The sequence below is a fragment of the Caenorhabditis remanei genome, chromosome V (genome assembly GCF_010183535.1).
Source record: "Caenorhabditis remanei strain PX506 chromosome V, whole genome shotgun sequence".
Taxonomy (NCBI): Eukaryota; Metazoa; Nematoda; class Chromadorea; order Rhabditida; family Rhabditidae; genus Caenorhabditis; species Caenorhabditis remanei.
The window spans coordinates 8,412,143-8,435,161 of record NC_071332.1 but is presented as its reverse complement, the minus strand read 5'-3'; the positions used below and the strand labels follow the sequence as shown (position 1 = coordinate 8,435,161).

General features: G+C 37.3%; 6 protein-coding genes across 6 annotated transcripts; 5 read left to right on the top strand and 1 right to left on the bottom strand.

The window, feature by feature from the left end:
* Positions 1-282: 282 nt before the first annotated feature.
* GCK72_018180 (uncharacterized protein) lies at positions 283-2,386 on the top strand (the record flags this gene model as incomplete). The annotated part of the gene is made up of 11 exons (XM_003114427.2): positions 283-348; positions 393-452; positions 503-644; positions 761-823; positions 887-1,041; positions 1,089-1,197; positions 1,246-1,415; positions 1,460-1,686; positions 1,736-1,898; positions 2,123-2,296; positions 2,345-2,386. The coding sequence occupies 11 exons, from the start codon at positions 283-285 to the stop codon at positions 2,384-2,386; spliced, it is 1,371 nt and encodes a 456-aa protein (XP_003114475.2).
* Positions 2,387-4,623: 2,237 nt separating this feature from the next.
* GCK72_018179 (uncharacterized protein) lies at positions 4,624-5,603 on the top strand (the record flags this gene model as incomplete). The annotated part of the gene is made up of 4 exons (XM_053732434.1): positions 4,624-4,683; positions 4,734-4,835; positions 4,882-5,000; positions 5,129-5,603. The coding sequence occupies 4 exons, from the start codon at positions 4,624-4,626 to the stop codon at positions 5,601-5,603; spliced, it is 756 nt and encodes a 251-aa protein (XP_053581347.1).
* A 110-nt stretch (positions 5,604-5,713) lies between these two features.
* On the top strand, positions 5,714-6,546 carry GCK72_018178 (uncharacterized protein; the record flags this gene model as incomplete). The annotated part of the gene is made up of 5 exons (XM_003114412.2): positions 5,714-5,795; positions 5,844-6,099; positions 6,147-6,277; positions 6,324-6,439; positions 6,487-6,546. The coding sequence occupies 5 exons, from the start codon at positions 5,714-5,716 to the stop codon at positions 6,544-6,546; spliced, it is 645 nt and encodes a 214-aa protein (XP_003114460.2).
* A 699-nt stretch (positions 6,547-7,245) lies between these two features.
* Positions 7,246-9,352, top strand: GCK72_018177 (uncharacterized protein; the record flags this gene model as incomplete). Its single annotated transcript, XM_003114511.2, has 9 exons — positions 7,246-7,287; positions 7,625-7,918; positions 7,967-8,151; positions 8,200-8,295; positions 8,341-8,498; positions 8,549-8,657; positions 8,712-8,859; positions 8,907-8,964; positions 9,015-9,352. The coding sequence occupies 9 exons, from the start codon at positions 7,246-7,248 to the stop codon at positions 9,350-9,352; spliced, it is 1,428 nt and encodes a 475-aa protein (XP_003114559.2).
* Positions 9,353-14,589: 5,237 nt separating this feature from the next.
* Positions 14,590-17,228, top strand: GCK72_018176 (uncharacterized protein; the record flags this gene model as incomplete). Its single annotated transcript, XM_003114510.2, has 8 exons — positions 14,590-14,637; positions 14,685-14,831; positions 14,876-15,014; positions 15,060-16,043; positions 16,096-16,531; positions 16,578-16,850; positions 16,899-17,082; positions 17,130-17,228. 8 exons carry the CDS (start codon positions 14,590-14,592, stop codon positions 17,226-17,228), a joined length of 2,310 nt encoding a protein of 769 aa, XP_003114558.2.
* A 255-nt stretch (positions 17,229-17,483) lies between these two features.
* Positions 17,484-19,059, bottom strand: GCK72_018175 (uncharacterized protein; the record flags this gene model as incomplete). The annotated part of the gene is made up of 5 exons (XM_003114175.2): positions 17,484-17,742; positions 17,791-18,386; positions 18,441-18,584; positions 18,631-18,858; positions 18,904-19,059. 5 exons carry the CDS (start codon positions 19,057-19,059, stop codon positions 17,484-17,486), a joined length of 1,383 nt encoding a protein of 460 aa, XP_003114223.2.
* Positions 19,060-23,019: the final 3,960 nt, after the last annotated feature.

Here is a 23,019-nt window from a genome sequence, read left to right as displayed (position 1 = left end):
GTTTTGCAAAATATTGAGTTTCGTTTCTTTTCCTATAAACACTCATAGAAATAAACAAAATCCAAAAGAGGATTTGGTGGTTTTTACTCCTCGCGGTTAGTTGCGCAACTACCAACTCGTTGACCTGAATTCTCATAATTTCGATACCATCTGAACGCCGACAAATAGATTGAAATCTCCCCGGTATAAGCTTCATTCTCCCACTTCACAACCAATTTGTTTATTTTCTTTTTTTCTCATTCCCTATTACTCTTTTCTCCGTCTTCTCTCTCGCCTCATATCATGAAACACACCGAGCACACACCTCTATTCCCTAGATACGCCATGAACCCAAATTTACAAATTTTCGTAAGTTATGATGTTGGAACGGAATACGAACGATGAAATTTCAGCTAAATAAGAATAATCTGTACCATCGGTTACCAACGAATATGGACAATACGTATGAAGATGTGAGAGATTTGGAATTGAACGAATTTTGAAATTTGAAAACTCTTTTCAGGAATACAAAGAATATTACACACCATCGTCTTTTCCTTTGATCACAAGTATTTGTCGTCCTAAAAATCGTTATATTTTCACTCTGATTCTCGGATTTTTCTTCATATTTGTTCTATTCTTGATACTGTTTCGTGGCAATGATGGTGAGTGACGCAGACAACGAAAGGAAAAAAGAAAGGAACGAGACAGTGTGTGGAATGCAGAGAAATAGAAATACACACAGCTCGTTGCAACATTTTTTTCATTTTTCTGTGTTCAGAAGATTTCCGAATCTACCCGAAAATGGATGAGAAACGAACTGAGTCTCCAGTTGTAGTACTCGGTAAGAATACAATACACGAATACGATTTTTTTAAATCAGAAAACTCAAATAATTATTCTTCAGAAGCTCAAACATTGGGTGTTCCAAAGTCTGCCGTGAAATCTGCCTTGGAGAAATATCTGAAATCAATCGATCCACAAGAAGCATATCCAGATGATGTGAACTCGGTGAAACCTCACCATATCAGAGTTATCGGAGCAATGGGCGACTCATTGACTGTGAGATTTAGTCTGAAATAAATCACAATCATCTTTTGATTTTTCAGATTGGATCTCGCGCTCAAAACGTTTTCGACGAGCTTCAATCTCAATATCCTGGGAACGCCTACTTCACTGGAATGGATGCGGAAGTTGATGGGCACTTGACAATTTACAGTATTTTACTTCACCTATTTATATTTAAAGAGACAATTTTTAATTCAGATATCTTCCGTGTCATCGCTGAAGAAACTGGAAATAAATTGTTTGGAGGAAGCACTGGTGTTGGTTATGGGGATAATGCAGGACTTGACGTTGCAATTGGTGGAATGAAGAGTGATAATATCCTGAATCAAGCTACAAGACTCGTTCAGAAAATTCGAGAGAACAAAGAGGTTTGGAACAGTGTTTTACAATTTTCACAATATCAAAGTTTCAGATTGATATTGAAAAAGACTGGAAGCTCGTTTCTCTTTGGATTGGAACCAACGATGTTGGAAACCTCGGTTATCGTACCGAGGAACCAATTCCAGTCGATGAGTATAAGGCGAATATCGAAAAGGGACTGTCCTATTTGAAGGAAAATCTTCCAAGAACCATCGTCACTGTGATTGCAATGTTCCCCCCACAACTTCTTCAGGAAGCTCAGTCAATTTTGAAGACGGGGTTAGTAAATTGTAATGATTGTTTGACCGGAAAACAATATATTTTTTAGAAAAAGACCAGATTCTGAAGAACGTCAACGTAAAAGGGATGTGTTGTCAGATGGATATAGAAATGCGTCGTATGAAATGCAAAACGAAGGAAAGTTTAACGACAAGAATTTCACTGTAGTCGTCCAACCATTTGCAACTGAATACACTGATGCATATGTAGATGTGAGTTTCTTCTTTTGAAATTCTGAGGGAGTTTTGCAAACTTGAGTGTAGAATGATATTCACAATTCAAATATTCACTTAAAAAAAGTGTCTTGTGTGTGAAATTAGATAGCAATAATATTATCGATTTGTTTCAAAACTACTCCCACGCGAAACTCTCCGAACTTCCCTTGTTCTTTCCGTTGCCCACCATTCTCACAAACAAACAATTCATCAATTTTCAGCAGCAAGGTAACCACAACTCGGCGTTCTATGCTCTCGACCTATTCCACCTGAGCAAACTGGGCCACGCAATTATTGCAAAACAGTACTGGCAGAATCTCTTCGAGCCAGTTGGAAGTAAGACGAAGAGAGCAAACTTCGGTGATACGACTCCTGAAATCTACGAGTTGGATGAGGTTAGAGAATTTCTGAAACTACTTAATAGATTATTTTTCTTTTTTCAGCAAAACTCTTTCATCAAAACGGTTGGAAACAGCAAAGCGTGAATTGAGATTCAGAAGTCCCATCACATTCCAAAACACTGTGCACTCGGGTTCCCGAATGAGTTATCATAATTTAAATTCAGTTTTCTATTTTCTGATTTTTCTCAGTATTTTTTCTTTCAAATAAACAATATCTCACAAGAAATTGTTGCTTTCGTTCAGATCAAAACACGAAAATCATTCAATTAGTTTTTTAGGTACACTACATTGAAACACATTTTCGTAGTGCAAATCGTCATATAAGGAATCATTTTCCGACCGGATACAAGTAATTTCCAACGTAATCATAAACGAAAAACCAAATTTGGATTCAATTAATCCCGTTGTCTGTCTCTTTTCAAACTGTGTCGATTCGTCAGTGAGATTTAGTCCGTTTTGTTTCTGTTTTTCATGAAATTGCCAAAGAACAGAACGTTGGTTGGGCTGATGACTCTATTTGAGCAGCTTATATAACTCTTTTGTTTTGTTTCAATCACACTCTTTTATTCTTTCTTTTCGAATTCTTCATTGGATTCACGCCTACTTTTTGATCCAGATCTATGCATTCTAAATGAGAAAGTTGACTTTCAAAAGTTCGATGTCGAAAAGGATTTAGTTTTTTTTTTTGATTTCACAACTAACTGATTCCATTTGTATTCCTAGTGTAGTTGTGACTATTCTATCGAAACACTAAAGACCGAAGAGAGAAAAGCAAACTGATTTCAATAATAAAAGAATGTTTATTTGTCAAAAGGCATTGAAGATATGCATGTTTCATAGACATTTTCGACATTTTTTACAAGTTAAAAAAGAAAAATCAGAGGTTGATTCTTCCTGAAATATTCTTTCTAAGTTCATATTCAAGGTGTTAACTTAGTATTCGAAATGTCGCAAGATGCTGAAAGTCTCTAATAAATCCCATCCCTCTGAAATCTGATCCTGTTCTTTTCCATTTTGTTCTCTTCTCTTTTTTACTTCCGCACAGCTCTGATCTGTACTATCGCAACATGAATAATGTATATGTACAATCAAAATGTTTTTGTGACGTTTTCAAACAAATATACGTTTTGACATAAAAAAAATCTTAGTGTCTCAAAATCTCTATGGTTTCTTTTGTCCGCTGTCTGGCTTCATCATAATTTTCTTCCGATTATTCCTCCGTTTTATTGTTTTTTGATGAGTTCATTCTCTCCGTCTCATCACATGCTCATAGAACAGCAACACATAATGAAACTACTTTTCGCTGTCTATGACCGGTGTTGATCTAGAAACTATTGTATGTTGAAATGAAAAAGGAGAGCATAGAAACTGGTTAATTTGAGCAGGTGCTCTTTTTCGTGTGAACTCGAGGGGGGCTTTGTCCGTTTTCCGTTTCCCGTCGCCTAGTTACTAACTCTAATATCTCTTCACTCTCTTATCTAACAACGGACGTGAGTGAATTGTGTTGTTGTCTTTTTTTGTTAAGAAGATTATTTTGATAAACTGACAATGAAACATTGAGTTTAAAAAAACTCGTTAAAAATTCTTCGCAAATCAGAAACTTTATATTTTTCATTTATTAACTTTGTTAAATTTTAAAACTCTCGTCTTTTCCAGACTTCCAACTAACGTTCTTTCTTTTTTGAGCTTATTCTGATATTCTGAAATATGCAAATTTGAATTGAATGGGGGGGGGGGGGGGGCTAAGACTATTCAAAGAATAGAAACAATTCGAATATATGTTTCGATGAACTGAAAAGAAATAGAACGCTGAGGTAACTTCCGTTTTTATCACAGTTTTGCAAGTTTCAATTAAAATTTTCTTGCTGGGTGCAAGACATAAAACGGGAGAAGATTTTATTCTTGTCATTCATCTTTTGATTTCTTCGAATATTTATCTGAATCGAAACTTTGAAGTTATGTTTCAAATTGAAACGTTAGCTGTCCAAATAATTCTCTGATGCCATCCGTTGTCAATTGATAAGAGTTCAATTGAACTCTTTCTCTTCCTCTATTCTTCATTGATAGTATGATTCACTTCGCCTGTAAAAATTCACCGCAAACACTGAAATTTCTTCGTCATTTTGGAATAATTTCGTTTTCCAATATAAAAATTTTCGAAAATTCTAATACTAATTGAAAAGGAGAAAACCCGGCATTATAATAATTCAAGATAATTTTTTGAACTGGTCAACTGGTCAGTCCTCATTGAAAACTTGGCTACTGTGATACGACCTGTGTCCAGGCTTTTTCTTTCAAATAATAGAAAAATAATTACAGAAATGCCGTCCACGCGATACAAGAGATTACAAGATTTGGATGAAGATTCGGATATTTATAGGGTTGGTTCGTTCTAATTATCACCGATTATTCTTGATTTACGTTCTTTCAGGTTCCAGAATCAAATTCAGTTTGTTCCACGTTACTTGGATTTCTTCTCCTATTTGGGTTTGTGGCATGCATGATATTTTTGACAAGTGTTCAATCTCATCCAGTGAGTTTGGAAAATTGAAGAAAACATTGAATCAGAGGATTTTTAGGCATCAATATCAATACGAGACAGTGGGAAGAACAGTCCTCCAATGAAACAACCAGAAGAAGAGAACTCGACGAGAACCAAAAGAAATATCACGCAATGGACAGACTATTATTTCACACAGTGAGTTCTTTCTAGAGGCGTTTTATAGCAGTGGACATCAACTATGTAGAATCACTTGACTATGAAAAATTGAACAGAGCTTATCAGATTATTCTATATTCAGTCAAAATACTCATCGAAACTTTCAGAGATGAGTCTCGATTTCTGAATTGCTCTGAGATGATCAAAGGAAACAAAGATATAATCGAACTGTATGTGAATAATGGACGAATGAAACTTGACAAAGAACGACTATTCGATTTACCAATGGATTGTCCATCAATTCGAAAAAGAGTTTATGGAGACATGCCACCATTTCGAACATTGAAGCGACCGATTGCATTTGTTCGAACTATATACAAAATCTATGAACTCCAAGAGGCTCTTCTCTCATTATCCTATCATCCGGATAACACTTTTTGTTTTGTAATGGACGCGAAGAGTACAGATAGACTTAAAACTTTGGTTCGAGCAATGAGTAACTGCTTTGAAAATGTTATTGTTCTTGGAAAAGAGTACAGTTTGAATAGTGGTGGACATGGACAAGATCCTGCTCATTTCGATTGCCTCGAGACTATTTTGAACAGGAAATGGGATCATGCCATTATTTTACAGGCAAGTTAACCATTTAATGTTTTAATTTTGAATTATACTGTTTTCAGAATTTCGACCTAATTCTCAAAACACCTTATCAGTTATCCGACCTCAGCGAACGACTCAATTATACCAGTATAATGGGTTTCGAGTATGGATTCTCATATAGATATAATTCAAAAGCTGATTGGACTCCACATGGAATGAAGTTATTCAAAAATGGTAGTTGTTTCCTTTGGGATGTCTTAAAAATGTAATTCGGTTTTCCAGAAACTGGAGTACCTGATAAAATACTTCATACAAAAATGGCAGTGAGAAAGAGTCTGAACGAAGTTATAATCTCGAAAGTTTTCGTGAAATCAATGTTCGAAAAATTGAATATGAATAGAATAATCAAGTTATTCGACGATAATGACTATTATGGAGTGGATGAGATGCTGGTTCAAACACTTTATGAAAATTATCTTGGTCTGGACGGACAGATGGAAGCAAATTGTACAAGGTCCCATAATGACATTTTAACAAGGTCAGTGTTTTTTCCCGGAGCCTGTCCTGTTCAACTTCTGAAATTAGGTTAACTCATTGGGATTTCGGTGGTCCAAATGGATTCGACAGAACGTGTCATTCGAAATGGAAACGTCATGGAATCTGTATCATGGGAGTTGAATATTTGAATGAACTTTTGAAAAGTCAAAAAGTATCGGGTATGAATTCATCTATCAGATGAAAACTTTATCTCTCCGTTTGCAGCTAACAAGGTGTTATCAACTTTTGATTTCGGGACAATCGCTTGTATGCGTGAGATGATCAAAAGAAATACAACAGGTGAAACGCCCAGTACAGTGTGGTTGACTTCGTTTCCACAGGTTTATCTTGATCTTTCGATTGATCCCAAAGAATGTATCATTTTCAGTTTCGAGAAATGCAAAAGAAAGCGAACGGCACATACGACAGAAATACATTTGATTGTTGAAAGATGGGAGCTTGTAATCGGGTTTTTATTCGAAAGAATACGGGTTCATTTTTAATTTTATTGTTATGCATTTTATTTATTTTCGAAAATAAGCTTTATCACAAAATATATGTTTCAATACGTTGTTGACTGTTTTGACCAGATTATTTTTTTTCAGATTTAGAACAAAACAGGTTATGCCTGACAACAATAGACTTTGAGTACACACAAGGATGGATACTTGGACTTGATGGAAGGCAATACCAACTTATTCTATAGTTGTCTCTATAATTGAAAACAAAAAAGATAGTTGATACATGACTATCTGAACTGGAGTGATGGAAGAAGTATCGCTGGAATCTCAGTTTACAGTTTTTCAAAAAGAAGAAAAAAAGTTAAGTTCTTGTTACTTTTCGTTCAAAGGAAAAATGATACTGATCTGTTTTAAAGGTGTTTGAAAACAATCAGAAGCAACTGTCCCTTCCAAAGTTCTTTTCTTTTCTGTTGCTTCCATATTTTCTTTGCCTGTGGATGCTCTATAGTTTTCTTGTTCAATTCTTCTCTCCTCTCCGCAATTCCTTTTTCTCACGTACTTGGAAACGAAAAACGTCCTTAACCAGGTACGCAGTCAGTGGTTGCAAAGTTTTTAATGCCTGTTTCAAGCAGAAAGTCCCAAATAGCGACGAAAATCGAAATCAGAGACCAGCTATCTGTTTTTGCATGGCCTTCATCAAAAGACAACTTGCCGATGCGAAGCGCGCAGTCAGTCTTTCGTCGCTGCAGGGGCCACGTGGTGTCGGGTGGACGACATCTTCTCATCTGACACTTGTTTTGATACAATCAGTTGATTTTTAAATCTTTTTTGTATTGGGTTCTCATGTTCCCATTTTAGAACTATTATGTTGTTTGGATAATCGCTTTGACAGTTCAGTCCCTTTGGTTAGGTCTCTAAACAAGCAGTTTAGTGTTTTCTATAGGTACATTAGGGGATTCATTACGGGTTGACTACTTCTCACTTGGCCTCTCCGCTCTTCTCATCCGATTACAAACATCTCTTCCATCTTATCTCACTGAACTTGAAACAATATAAATTTTCCAGATGCCATCAGTTGTGATAGCTGGAGCAGGTCTCGTTGGTGCACTCAATGCCTGTTTCTTTGCTCAAAAAGGATGGGATGTGTCTGTTTATGAGTTTCGAAGAGATATCAGAACTATGAAACATGTTCAAGGAAGAAGTATCAATTTGGCATTGAGTCAGCGAGGAAAATCGGCGTTGGAAGCTGTTGGACTCAAAGAGTATATTGTGAATCAAGGAGTTCCGTTGTATGCGAGACTCATCCATAACAAAGATGGAAAGACTTACAATAGACAACCTTATGGTAAACCAGGAGAGGTTGGTTTATTTTGAAAATTTTACGAAAATAGAGAATGAAATTTCCAGCACATTGTCTCTATCAATCGCCGCCATTTAAATGAAGTTATGATAACTCAAGCTGAAAAGTCTCCAAACGTCAAATTCTTCTTCGAACATAAAGTTAAAAGTGTGGATTATGATAAGAAGCAGTTAGTAGTGCAGTGTACTTCTCAACCATCAAGGATACCACAATTCGGCAGTAAATCTCCGCCGTGAGTTATTTTGAACCTGTGTGGACATTTGATTGAAAGAATTTTCAGAGCCGAACACGAGGAGTTCCACGTGGATGCTGACCTTATTCTGGCATGTGATGGAGCATATTCTGCAGTTCGAAGAAGTCTGATGACTATTCCAAGGTTAGTTAAATGTCTACTTATATTTTAAAAACTTTGAAATTTAAGATTCGATTTCTCTCAAGAATACATTGAGCATGGATATGTTGAACTGAATATAATGGCCAATAACAATGAATTTGCTTTCGAGGAAAATGTGTTTCATTTGTGGCCACGAGGACATTTCACCCTTATCGCATTGGCTAACAGGGACAAAACTTTCACTGGTTTGTTGTTCTAAATCGGTGATATGATAACAGATATCTGATTTTTTCAGTGACCATATTTGCGCCGTTCACCGAATTTGAGAAACATATGTCGACGACTGAAGATGTCTTATCTTTCTTTGAAGAGAACTTTCCAGATGCTTATCAGCTACTTGGAAAGTAAGGAAAATATAATAAACGAATGAGATGAATGTGATTAATCTGAAATTTCAGAGAGCACATTGCGGATACATTCAATCGAGTGAAACCTCAATCACTCGTTTCCATAAAATGTTCTCCTCATTCATTCTTCGATAATCTAGTTCTGATGGGAGATGCCGCTCATGCAATGGTTCCATTTTACGGGCAAGGGATGAATTGCGTCAGTCTGATTATTTTAATATAGAGAACCATCTTTGTACTTTCCAGGGTTTCGAAGATTGTCTTGTTTTCAGTGAAACACTTGAAGAACAGGGAAATGACATAGGTAACATTTGGATGATTAGTCTTTGAAACAAAGTAAATTTCATTTTCCAGCTAACGCAGTTCAAGTCTATTCTGAAAGAAGAGTCAACGATGCTCATACAATCAATGATTTAGCAATGTACAATTATGAAGAATTGAAGGATCTTGTGAACAGAAACTCGTACAAATTGAGAAAGAAATTCGACTCAATCATGAATTCAATGTTCCCCAAAAGTTGGATTCCTCTTTATTCGATGGTCACATTCACACGTATTCCCTACTCCGAAGTGATTGAAAGAAGAAAAAAACAAGATAAGATTCTCTCCAGTCTCTTGACAACTACATCCACGTTCGCATTGATCGGTGCAGCGATTGGAATTTATTTGAATCGTGGGAAACTTGGATTTTAATTGATAGTTCTTTCTGACTTTTTCTGTTGCGTGTAAATTGAATGTCCATAATAAATGAATCCGTTTTTATTGAAGTGACTGTGTATCCACGTCATCAATTGTCATCATCCTCTAATTGTCATCATCATCCGAAAATCTTTCATCCACATGCCCATTTCTCAGTTATGCCTAGCGTTGTGATTGCTGGTGGAGGTCTTGTTGGAGCTGTCAATGCTTGTTTCTTTGGTCAAATGGGATGGAAAGTGACAGTTTACGAGTCACGCCCAGATCCACGTGGCAGGTGTTTGGAGCACGGGAAAAGTATAAATCTGGCGCTTGGATGTAGAGCAATAGGTGCTCTTGAACTTATTGGGTTGAAAGAAAGAGTGATTGAAATAGGTGTTCCTATTAGAGAAAAGTTGCGTTATCAAGGAGAGAAAGAAGGTGTTTTCGAGAAAGTGCAGACATTGAATGAAGGAGACGTGAGTATTTTTTGAAGCTTGTATTCGAGAGTTCTGTTTAGTTATTACGTTTCAAATATCTTGTTTTTCAATCCAGTTCCGTTCGAAACTAATGCCAAGGTCGTTAGAAACTGATCTTCGAAATGTTTATTGAGAAACTAGATTATAGTTTCCCTGAGAATTCATCGTATCCGTTTAGTATATCCTGTCTATAAATCGTCATCGACTCAATCAACTTCTGGTGAATGAAGCTGTGAAGTATAATAATGTGAAGTGAGGCTATTTATTTTTACACAATTCTTATATTCTTATATTCCAGATTCCTATTCAACTGTAAAGCTACAAAGTTCGATATAAATTCGGAAACATTATTAGTGGAGACTCCAGATGGATTAGTTACTGTAGATGGTGACTTAATTCTGGCTTGCGATGGAGCACATTCGTCAATCAGAAGAAGTTTATTGAAACATGATCGATTCAATTTTAGTCAGAAATATTGTGATATCGGATACATTGATTTGAGTGTGAAGATTCAAGACACATGTGAACTGAAACTAGGAATTCACAATTCGTGGAGAACGGATGGAGTGATTCTAGTAGCTTTGGTTAACAGAGATCAGACATTGACAGGTCAGAATACAACTCATATTTCCTCTGAAACCCCTGTTCTATTTTTAGTTTCTATGTTTGCAAACTTCTCAGTATTTGAGAAATACTTCTCCACTCCAGAAGATTCCGTGGAGTTTTTCAAAACTAGAATTCCGGTTGTTTACGGAATAATGGGAGAGTAAGTAGCTCTGTTTTCTCAGTTTTCCGAATATAATTGTATTTATAGAAAACATATATTGGATACATTTTCGAAAAATAAACCACAGGCAATCATCAGTGTCCAATGTTCACAACATTCATTCTTCGATAAATTGATTTTGATGGGGGACGCTGCTCATGCAATGTTGCCTTTTCAAGGACAAGGTGCCAACTGTGGATTTGAAGATTGTGTTGTGTTACAGGAAATTTTGGAAGATATTGAAGACGATATGCTGGGAAATGCAGTCAAAGAATATTCCAGAGTAAGAACCAACGATACAAATATAATGAATCAGATGGAATGGGATGCATATGTTCAGGTTAGCACTTATTCTCGTATACACTGTATGATGTTTTTTCAGTTGAACCACGAATTGGGAAATCATAAGACGCAATGGATGCACACAGTGAAGACATTGTTGAAAAAGAAGTTAGATCTCTTCTTCCCCTCGACCTTCGCTCTTTCAACATTTTCTCGTACCCCATATTCAGAGATTTCGAAAAAACGTCAAATTGCCTTGAAAGGCGAACAACTTCTTACAATTGTTCCAATTTCAGCTCTTTTTTCCATTTTTGTTTTCTATTTTTTAACGAATTATCCTTGAAATCATCTTCTTCTGAATGTAAATAATCTCAGTGTTCCAAATAGAAAAAAAGAAGAAGGAGAAGAAAAAAAAGCGGAGTACGGTACGCAATTGTGTGCAAACACCGAAAAATCACAAAGTGTCGTCAAATATGGTGTTTTATAGCTCAGTTTCTTTTTTCCATTTGTCATGTGAACGGCAATCAATTTGTCGATATTTTTCGTAATATTAAGTTAATTTTCTTTCATTTTTTCTTGATTTTTCATAATTTAATGTTTTCCCAATTTCTATTTGAAAGTATACGAATCTCGTCCAGTCACCCCATTTATTGAGGAAACGTCGATTCAAACACATTTTAGCTTTACTCGAGAACTTTTTCTTACAAACACTGTTCGGCTTAGTCACTCTCTTTTACATCAGTGCTCATTTCTTGGCAAACATTCAAGCAGCTGTCTCATCTGCGCGAAAAAACCGGTTCCCTTGACGCTTTGTTTTACTATTGTAAAATTTAACTGCTCACTTCATAATGTCACGAGTCTATTCTGCGATACTCTGTTGCTTTTGATTCAAAGTTTTTTTTAAAAAGTTTTAGATGCGAAACATGTGGGAAAAATAGGTGAACTATGTTTTGAGAAATGTAATTCAATCAGTATGTGTGATTTTTGTTCGGTTTTCGTGGTAAAAATCGTATCAATTTTATCATTCTCCAAACATAGTGAATCAAATTATTCTTATTTTGGATGAGTCATCGATCAATAACCGCCTCTCGACCGCTCGCTGACGTTCGCACACTGCACCACATGGCGTCCCTCCCATTTCCCCCCAGTTCTCTCACCACGTGTTACACTACTCTTCTTTCGCTACTCGTTGTCTGTTCTTTCTTTCATTCTCAATCGATTCTTTTCAGTCTCACCAGTTGTTCTCATTCTATTTGAAACAATGACTGATAAACTTACCATGTCATTGGATGATATTATCAAGAACAACAAGAAGAATGTCAAAACCGATAAGCCGGGAACCAGCAATGGCAACAAAAACAACAACAACAAAAGTAACAATGCTGGAAACAACAAGGTAATAAATGTTTCTCATTAAATCAGTTGATTACGGAATAATTATTTTCAGTCACGTCCGGGCGTCAAACTAGGTGCTGGAAGAAACAATCGTAGAGCTCCACCTGCCAAGAATGCCCGTGTTGCATTGGCTAACAAGGTTCTCAAAAGATCGAAGGCGATTGCTGCTCGCAAAGCAGCTGGAGCTGGTGCTCAACGACGAGTTTTTGGGGCACGTGGTGGAAAACCTGTGGCTGCTGTTGGATTGAGCACTGTTGCTACCAAAAAACTGGTTAACAAACTCGTCAAGGTAAAATTTCAAGTTTTTTTTTCATACAAACAAACTCTATTTTCAGAATGCCCTTCGCAAGAGAACCAATATCACCACGACTCAGGTCGTTCGTAAGCGTGGAGTACGTTTTTCCTTCATTTTATGCACAAGTTGAAAATCGACATTTGAAAGTTGGAATTTGAAAACTGATATTCGGAAAAGGATTTTCCGAAATGGCTAAAAATTGGGTCGAGAGTTCGCATGAAACATCTCGTGTCGCGTGAGCACGTATTGCTCTTAACGTTTCCATCTATGTCTTCGGGGACATACGCGATGAATAGTTTGAATTAGATAATTCACTATTGAAAACCCGATAAAAAGCATGGCATTTGCCAAAATCAGAAAAATGGGATTCCCGGTTATTTGTGATCATCCCCCCGGAGAGACAGACAGCAACTCCTTCTCAGCTTCACCAGCGTGTCGAGAGTTCTTCGAATCTTCGGAGGTAAGGTAATTGATTTCAGGGTGTGGCTGCTTCTACTCTCGCCGCCAGAAGAAACTTGACTATCAAACGAAACGTTGCCGCCGCCCGCGGAGTTATCCAACCAGTGAGAACTGTTGTTCAACACGTTCCTGTTGCCCCCGTTCGAACTATCGTCCAGCATGTTCAACCTGCTCCAGTTCGTGTTGTTCGTCAAGTTATCAGTGCTCCACAAATGGAGACTCAAGTTATCCGTCGAGGACAACAACCAGCTCGTCGCAACCGCCCACCACCACAACAACCAGCTCGTCGCAACCGCCCACCACCACAACAGCAACAAAGACGTTCTGTAGTCGTTCAACAAGTTCAACAAGGAAGACGCTTCCGTCAGAACAATAACAACCGCCGCAACGATCGTCCGACTGTTATTCGCCGCCAAGTTGTTCAACAAGCTCCAAGACGTGTTCCACAGGTACCAATTAAAAAATAAATAAAATTTCACTCATATCCCATTTTCAGTACGAGCAAGTTGTGCAGAGAGTGATTCAAGCTCCAGTACCACAACAGCGCTTCCAGCAGCAACAACAGGCTCCAAGACGATTCCAACAACAACAACAACAGAGATTTCAAAGACCACAGCAAAACGGAGGAAACGTTCGTTATGTTAATGCAGGACCAAGACAAGTTCAAAGAGACACTGTTGTTAGACAGGTGAGTGTGATATAACGGTGTTGAGACTCATGGTGTATATTTGGAATATTCGCCTTTATTGTTTCCAGGCACAAGTACTAAAAAATATTAACAATAATTTCAGGTTCAACAACCAGTTCAGTATCGTCCCGTCCAATATGTCACAGATCAAGTTGTTACATCACGTGGCCGTGGATTCCGTGCCTATTAATTCTCCACAGTTTGATAACGCCAAGGATACCCAGAAGCGTTTTACTCGTCTTCACCTCTAAACATACTTTAATCGGCTGTATTCGCCCCCTTCACCCTAAGCTCGTCTTGTTTTTTTAAATCCATGTCCATAATAAAAAATAATCATTGAAATAGTTCGAATATATTTATTGTAATAAACCTGTTCGTTAATCGGATTTAGTTACTTTTCCTACATTAAATGTTGATGTCCACAGACAAAGTCAGAGTTTAGATGACTTCTCGAGGAGGCAGGGTGAGAACCAGCTCCAATAGGTGAGAATTTTTAAAATAATCAGACTTGTCAAAAATCGGGCCGGGCCGAAATTTCTCTTGGCCCGGCCCGGATTCAAAAATGGGTACCCATTTTTACCAATTTTTTTTTGAAATTTTTCGAAAAAAAAGAGTAAAAATGCTTAAATTATCATACATATTCACATTTTGATTCAATTTTAAATGCTTATTCGAAAACTATACTTTTTTCAAAAAAGTTCAAAAAATTTCCAAAAATTTCCAAAAAAAAGTTGAAAAACAAAAAATGTTTTGAAAAAGTGTTTCAAAACGGGCCGAGATTTTTCCTGATTTTGGCCCGGCCCGTGACAAGTCTGAAAATAATTAGAGACGGAACGATAATTTTTCAGTCTTGATCCGAATGAAGATCCGGTTTCTGGTCTTGAACGAGTCATGTCGAATTCCAATTTGGAGCAAGTTGCTAGACTAAGAAGGCGACAAGTGAGCTATAAGTATGGCACAATCTTAATTTGTTTTTGTCTATTTAGGAAGAAGAACTAATTTTTAATCGACAAATTGCCGAATCTGATAGAACAGATAGCCACGAAGCATTGTCAGCGAGATACGAGAGTCTTAATTATGAAATTTCGGAAAATAGGCTGTATCGTGAAGCTGAGAAAAAACCATCACATCAGGTTTGTGGTTGATTAAAACGAATGAAACATATGAAACTTTTCAGATAACTCTTTGGCAGATCTCTCGAAACCGTTGGTTTGTATGCTTTCTCATTGGAGTTTTCACTGGTCTCGTTGCTGCTTTCATCGATATTATGGTACATTACAGCAAGGATATCAAATTTAACTGGCTTCTTAAGTATTGTGAGTAGAACATGCTCAATAATAATTTGAATTTAGAAAATTCAGTAATATCAAAATGCGGTGAAGAACAAAGAGGAACAACTGCTGGATGTATGTGGACTGTAATGATTGCGTGGATTGGGTACAACTGTGTTCTTGTCACAATCGCTGCAATACTAGTGATTTTTGTTGCGCCCATTGCTGGAGGATCCGGAATACCACAGATAAAATGCTACTTGAATGGAATCGCTATTCCAGAAGTTGTACGACTAAAAACGTTGGTCTCGAAAGCAATTGGAGTTGCTTGTTCTGTTGGAGGCGGTCTTTGTGCAGGAAAAGAAGGTCCGATGATTCATTCAGGAGCTGCTGTAGGAGCAGGAATCTCTCAAGGAAAAAGTTATTCACTCGGTATCGACTTCGGATTATTTCGAGAATTCCGTAATGATCGAGAACGACGTGATTTCGTTTCTGCTGGTGCTGCTGCCGGAGTAGCTGCCGCTTTCGGTGCACCTATTGGAGGAGTTCTGTTCTCATTAGAAGAAGGAGCAAGCTTTTGGAATCAGAATTTGACGTGGAGAATGTTCTTCTCTGCAATGATCTCATCTTTCACAGTAAATTGGATTTTGAGTTGGTTCAATGGAAGAAGTGGATGGCTTTCATGGACAGGACTTGCCAATTTTGGAATTTTCGAGAACAAGGATTACAACATCTGGGAAATTCCATTGTTTTTACTGATTGGTGTTATTGGAGGATGCTTGGGAGCTCTATTCAACTATATGAATACTCGATTGACAGAATTCAGGAAAAAATATGTTAGCAGCAAACTCGGACGTCTTTTTGAATGCCTTCTCGTTGCCGCAGTCTCTGGATTCCTCGCTTTCCTTACCATTTTTGCTATTGATGATTGCCAACCAATCGGAGCTAATCCAACTGCCACGTCAACACAGATCAATCAAATGTGGTGCAAAAAGGGAGAATATTCGGCAGTTGCCAGTCTATTCTTTCAGAATCCAGAAGAAAGTGTCAAAAGTTTGTTTCATAGTCCAATTAGTGAGTTCATTTTCAACGTGTTTTCTAGTTCCAACTTCCTCCATCTTTTCAGATTCATTCGGTGTTACAACTCTGATTATTTTTGGAATTGAATACTTCTTGTTGACACTGTGGACATTCGGAATCTCTGTACCATCTGGAGTTTTTATTCCAGCACTTCTCACTGGAGCAGCATGGGGACGATTGTTCGGAATACTTGTAGAGAGACTCTTTCCATCTGTAACTGGAATTGATCCGGGAAAATACGCATTAGCAGGAGCAGCTGCTCAATTGGGAGGTGTCGTCAGAATGACAATTTCACTGACAGCAATCATAATGGAGGCAACCAAAGATATCACTTTTGGTCTTCCGATTATGTTGGTTCTTATGGTTACAAAATGGGTTGGAGACATGTTTAACGAAGGACTATACGATTCTCATATCGATTTGGCAGAGGTTCCGATTCTAGGATGGAATCCGCCGAAAATGAGCAGAAATATATTAGCTGAGTAAGTGAGTTTCAGAGAGTTTCTAGTTTTTAAAATTTTTTTTCAGTCGAGTAATGCGAAAAGACGTAGTTGCCCTAGAGCGAAGAGAACGCGTATCTCGCATTGTAGAAATTCTTCGATCAACTCTTCATCATGGATTCCCAGTTGTTGATAGAATAGAAGAATCTCCATATGAATCTCTCCCAGATTATGGAAGACTGAAAGGATACATTCTACGATCACAACTATTTAAATTACTCGAAAATAGAATATTCGAAGAAGAAGGTTCCTCGAATACAGGTCTTCCAAATGACTTTTATGAATGTCAGGACGATGATGAGTGAGTGGAAAGCTTAGTTTTCCATTAATTAATTATTGTTTATTACAGTCAAATGAAATCACTCACGGAACTTGGATTGACTCAATACGACGAATCCTGCTGGCTAGATATCGAACCATACATGCATCCTCATCCTCATCGTGTTCCACTCAACACCTCACTTCCATTCATCTTCAGACTTTTCCGTGGTCTCGGACTACGTTATCTCTTCGTTGTCAACGACGATAATCACGTAAGAATCTCAGGAAATTCAATTTACCACGAACATGTTATTTTCAGCTTCGTGGAGTGATTACTCGAAAAGACGTTGCACGGTTCCGCGAACGACGTCGGAATCACGAATATCATGTCGATGAGCTCTACATTTCCGAATCTTGAAATTAGTTTTTTTCTTCCTTTGAAGTTTCTAAATTTGCCATATCATGACGCGTATTTCACTAATTTTCTTACTGATTTGTGTAATGTTCTCTCAATTGTTCAGACTGTGATACTTATTAATGAATTTCAATGTTTTGCGTATTCAGTTGCTCTGTAATGGAGGAATACACTTAAATAGATAGAAAACTAAATTCGAATTTATGTACATAACCGTAGAGTTTGATGTGTAATAGCAATGATTAAAAAAGTAATAATTCAAGCTAGCTGGTTCTTCTTCTTTTCTTCTTCCACTGACTTTCGTGTGACAAAAGTAAATGGTTGTGGTTGGTCAGTAGCCATTGGGAAGAAGAGAATATTCGCAATGAACATAAGAGATCCATTCAGAATGTAGACATGACCCCATTGCGAATGTGAAGATTCATCGGAAACAAAGATGGCGACCGTTGCTGGAGCAGCGAACAGAGCAATACATTTCATGAATTGGATCATTGCAAGAACGAAGTGGGCATATTGTCTGGAAATACTTTGTTTTTAGACCGTCTAAAGGATACAGTATTCTTACCTTGCTGCAAAAGTTCCACATTTGTAGAATCCTCCGCAATTTGTTCCCATCAAAGTGTAGACAATACTAAACATGACGACACTTGTATATTTCCAAGTGACTGGAATATATGCCAACGTGACACACATGAAGCCAGCTAGTCCTACTGAAGAAGTGTTGAAGAACCACATTCGGATACGTTCGGATAAGAATTTACGGTCGGAGAGCCATCCGGAAATGAGTTTTGCTGGCATGTGAGCAACTGCAGATAGAGAAATCAACATTCCAGTCTCCACGACGCTGAAGTCCAAAACTTTCCGGAAATAAATTGGAGAGTAGGTCAAAAGAAGGATCAAGGTGGTCATCTCGAAGAAAGAATTGATCCAGACAGTCAGAATAACTCGATTCTTGCAAATCTCCCAGTATGGAACGAATGAATCTCTCTCAATGTGAGCTTGTGTTTTGTCTTTTTGAATTGTTGTCAACTCCTTCGCGGATACTTTTGCACTGAATTGTGGATCATCATTATAGAAATAGATCCACGCGGCGAAGATGAGGAATCCAGCGGCACCATGAACATAGAATGCAGACTGCCAACCGTACGATGATTTACACAACTGAAATAATACGAATCGTTGAAACAAAGATTATCCCCTTGTCGTCTCGATTACCCAGCCAGATGCGGCGTTTGTCATGACGGTGGCTGCTGGACTGAAACTAGTGAGAATTGAAATGAAGAGTCCAGTCTGAGCGAGTGGAGCCCAACGAACACACACAATTCCAATGGCAGCGAAATCAGCAGAGTAGGCCAGTCCCTGGAAATGAATCGAAATCGTTTTTCTTCGCATACTTGTTTCTTACCTGAGCAAATCTTAAAGCCAGAAGATATGGCAACCCCAAATACGCTCCAAAGGGGGTCAAAATTGTTGCAAATGCAGAAACGATTCCAGCGATGAAAAATGGAATTCTTGCTCCATAACGGACATAAGAATAGTTAATTGGACCAGTTCCAAGAATCGTTCCAACTGCAACAGCCCAAACGATAGCACTTTTTTCAGCAACTGAGTAGTCATATCTGTTGTATGTTGTCTGGAATTTAGTAATTAGAACTGAAACATCTAGAACTCAACTCACTCCATTATCAGACATCTCAATTCCAGTTGGATCATCTTTCATGCAAATAAATGTGAAATTGATGATAATATAGTTGGAAAGAATTGAAGTAAGACATGCCAAACCAAGAAAAACAACAAGATAGCGGAACCGATTCTTGACTGGATTCATTCCCATTTCTGAAATTATTCTCGATGAGGGAACTATATATGGTTTTAATAGGAAACAGAGGAAGAGAATAACGAGGAAAAAACTAAAACGAGGGAGGTGTTTTCAACATAAAAAAGATTGAACGAAGTGACGATATGGGACAATGAACTGTGTTGTTGAGTGCAACTTGTAGATTATGTTTGGAAAGCAGAGTACTTATTTTAGAGAGCTCATCTTCCTTCATTACAATAGCTAATTCTAGACAGGAAGGGGTTACTGTATCTAAATAATTCTTCAGTGTTTCTTGAGAAGTTTTTCTGGAGGTTCTTTACTTTGAAACCTAGAAGAACCTCTTTTATATTTAAAAAAAAATCTATGCATTGAATCTGCAAACTTCAATATGTTTCTCATTTCAGAGCTTGTTAAATATGACCGTATCCAGTTATTTCTTCCTTCATCAAACCGTTTTCCATGTAGGCTCCGCCCACTTCGTCCTCGTGAAACACTCATGAAAATAATGATCGCGATAATCTCTCTCTCCCACTTTTCTCATGCTTCGGTCAAATTTTTACCCTCGTCGCGTCGTCGGTCCATCCGATGACCAGACCTCCTGTGTTGATAGTGTAGTTTGTTTGTTACACTGAAGTTGGTGAGAAAAATTGGAAACTAGTTATACAGAAGAAGTGGAATCACTGAAACAAACAGCTTGACCAACATAAATTCAGACTACAAAAAGGCATGTGAATAAGTAGTGAAATGTTCATTTGTATACGGTACAGAGAACGTTTCCACGCGGAAATCAGATTCTGGAATTAGTTGTAAAGTACAGAACTCAACATCGTAGGCTTAGAGTGAGTTTTGGAAGTTTGGTATTCGAAATTGCCAAAGGAGTTTTTACATTTGATCACTCTACTGTATCTACCTAGCTTGCAATAATTTGTCAAGCTCTGCTTAATATGGCTTCTACCTTCTAATTTTCTTGAATCCTAGCAATTTGAGAATTTAATCCGTTGTGAAAAATAGAAAATTGTTCTGAACTCAAGAGATGAAAGTTCAAACTGTATCTCAAATATTTGAAAACTTTTAGCTATAACTGGAATCTACTATACCCTCTAAGAAGTTATCTTAGATGATTTGTTTTTTTCGTTTTCCAGCTTCTTGAGTGAACCAAATTTTCAACTGGACAAAAATATATTTTTCAAGTTTGTTTCTAATACTGGGAGAGTTTCAGAATCTTCAAATGAAAGTAAAATGAAAAAAGAGAGTTTGTCAAGTTACATCAGGAAAATTATTCCAGGCGTTACCGACAAAGAATATAGCTGATTGTGAGTGTATTCAATTCCCACTATCTTCATATTCCTTTATAGTTCTCTTTTCACACACTGGTAATACATTATCATTGTGATTACAACACAAATTCATTGTCTTGTAGCTTATAATCACTTCTGTACTTGTATACATTTACAACTTGATCGTGTACTTCACATGAAGTCACACGTCTTCACCTGTAACATTTTGATCAGTGAACGGTCGCCGAAGAAGGAAGCCCGAAGAACGGTGACGTCGTAGATCAGGATGGCCTATAGTCGATGTACCGAGTATGATAAGCATTGCATATTCTGCTGTAGCCTTAGCTGTTTCTGATCAGAATGAATAGCCTGGTAGACAGGCGAAAATTCTCACTAGAAAACTGTTTTTTTTTCAGGAAAAAGAAGAATTTTTGGAACCCGATGAAGCGATTCTGATGGCGAATAGCCGATGTTCTTGTCTGAATTCTTTCACTTCTTCAGCCTATCTTTGTTGAATTTTGTTCTTTTTCAGTTTTCATTATAAGTTAACAGATTCGATTGACTCCAGCACGGCCTCCAGCGGAGGCCCTCTCAATGCACTGCGAACAGTACTTTGAGAGGGCCTCTGCAGGAGGCCGTGCTCCAGATGTTTTATTCAGAAGAGGTGGTAGCTGGTATAAGGGTTGCAGTCCTTGTGGAAGACCTTCTGAATATCTAGAGAAAAGTGGTGATAAACTCCATTTTTGGAGAAATTGGATATCTGAAAAAGGGAAATTCAGAGGAAAGATATAAAAGAGAACTGAACAAAATAAGAAAAAGAAAAGAAGATGCATGAACTAGGAATATAGGTTTAGAGTTGAAGTGTAGAATGAAGCAAAGACGAAAAAGAGTAAAAGTCAAAATTGTGCTCTCCCCAGACATCAAATGGAAGTTAATCATTTTTATTCTCTCGTTCTCTTCCCAGCTCTGCCTTTTCCATGATTACACTTTCGTTCTCGCGAGACATCAATTTTCATACCGTTTACTCTTCCTGATCATCTTTGCATGTTTAGGAGGTAATGGTTTCTTCGCTGTTTTAATAATAATTTTTGTTGATGGAGCAGTTGTTGTTGTTAAGACAGTGTTTGACCTTGTTTCACAGGTTGTTGTTAGTTGAGAGGTGGTTAAAAAAGACGATGGGTCAGCTGGAACATGATAATCAAGAAAAGTGCTGAATTGAAATCATGAAAATATGAAAATGAAGTCGTTTCGTCTTCAGAGCTCATGCCAGCTAATAAAAACATAAAACTTATAGTTCTCCGAGTTGCCGTTCCAACACATAGATGTGTTCCTTCACTTACATTTCTTCAAATACACACAGTTTCTGAAGATCATCGTTACTCCTCAATTCACATCTCAATGTCCTGGCGGTTTCTATTTCAAGTCTTGGGGGTAGGCTCCAAAATGTAACTAGAGAAAGTTAGAAGCACTTAGGGTGTTCAAAAACCCAGTTGCATGGTAACTCTTGCTTCTATAACTATTAAAAATAAGTTTTCTAAAAATGAAAACAAACCAGAAACTGAATAGCGACAGCCCATATATAGTTGGAGCCTACCTACAAGAGAATGCCTTATTTGTCGTGAACATCTGCGTCGACATATACAAAATATGTTCAGTTCGTGCAAATTTGTTTTCTGTCAGCCAAACGTTTGTCCTGGATTTCTCAGTCCACTACGCCGTTCGGAAATGTGAGTTTTCAGATACGTTCAGGGTATAGTCACATCTTTTTCGAATGATATAAGTCACATGACAAATGCTCGTACAATTTTCTATCTTCTTTTTTCCATTCCATATTTTCAAGTAAACAATACATCGATGAGTAACCACTCTGAAACTATTATCTGCATCACAAGATACGAATTATCTCCTTCTTAGAGCATTTAATTAGTCGCCGTTATCAATTCACTCAGTTTCTGACCATAATTTAATTCCTTTTACTATCAAATCGTCTCATTCGTCTCTCCTCTCGTGTTTTCTTTTTTCTTTTTCGTCCTTTTCTTCAATTCGTTTAAAAACTGATCAATACATTTCACTCTTCTTCTTCTTCTTCTTTTCCAACATCTCCTCAAAATCGATTCTTTTTATGATGATCTGATTATTTTGTGTTCTTTTTATCTTTTTTTTGGGTGTGTCTCTTGCAATTTGGAACAATTGAACATGATCTTTCAAAGAGGTTTCATCTCTATCTTCTTCACTTTTCGACTCGTCAAGATCTTTATCTATTTCTACATCTCAGAACCTACTTTTGAATCTTTTCTGGTTTCAATTTCTCCTTTCTCAATGTCTGTTTCTGGAGTTCCATCTGAGAAACTGCAAGTCAAACACCTAATTTTTTTCCAGCCGAACCTCTCTTACCATGGGAAGAATTGGTCTAAACTAACATCGTATTTCCTGTTATGGTCAGTGTTTACGGAGTAGAATATAATGTTTGTTGACTTTTATTCAATCAATACATTTCAACCGGCTAGGGACGCCTCATTCCTGCAGTTTTTCTGAAATGTTTTCGTTGAGATTTTCCAAAAGGTTTCATGAGTTTGATACAGTAAGAAATCTAACTTACATTTCGGAAATAATATCTTAAGACAGCACCTTATGATAATCAAAAAAAATAGTATCCCACAATAATTGTTTTCTGAAAATAAAGTTTTTTCTATATAAA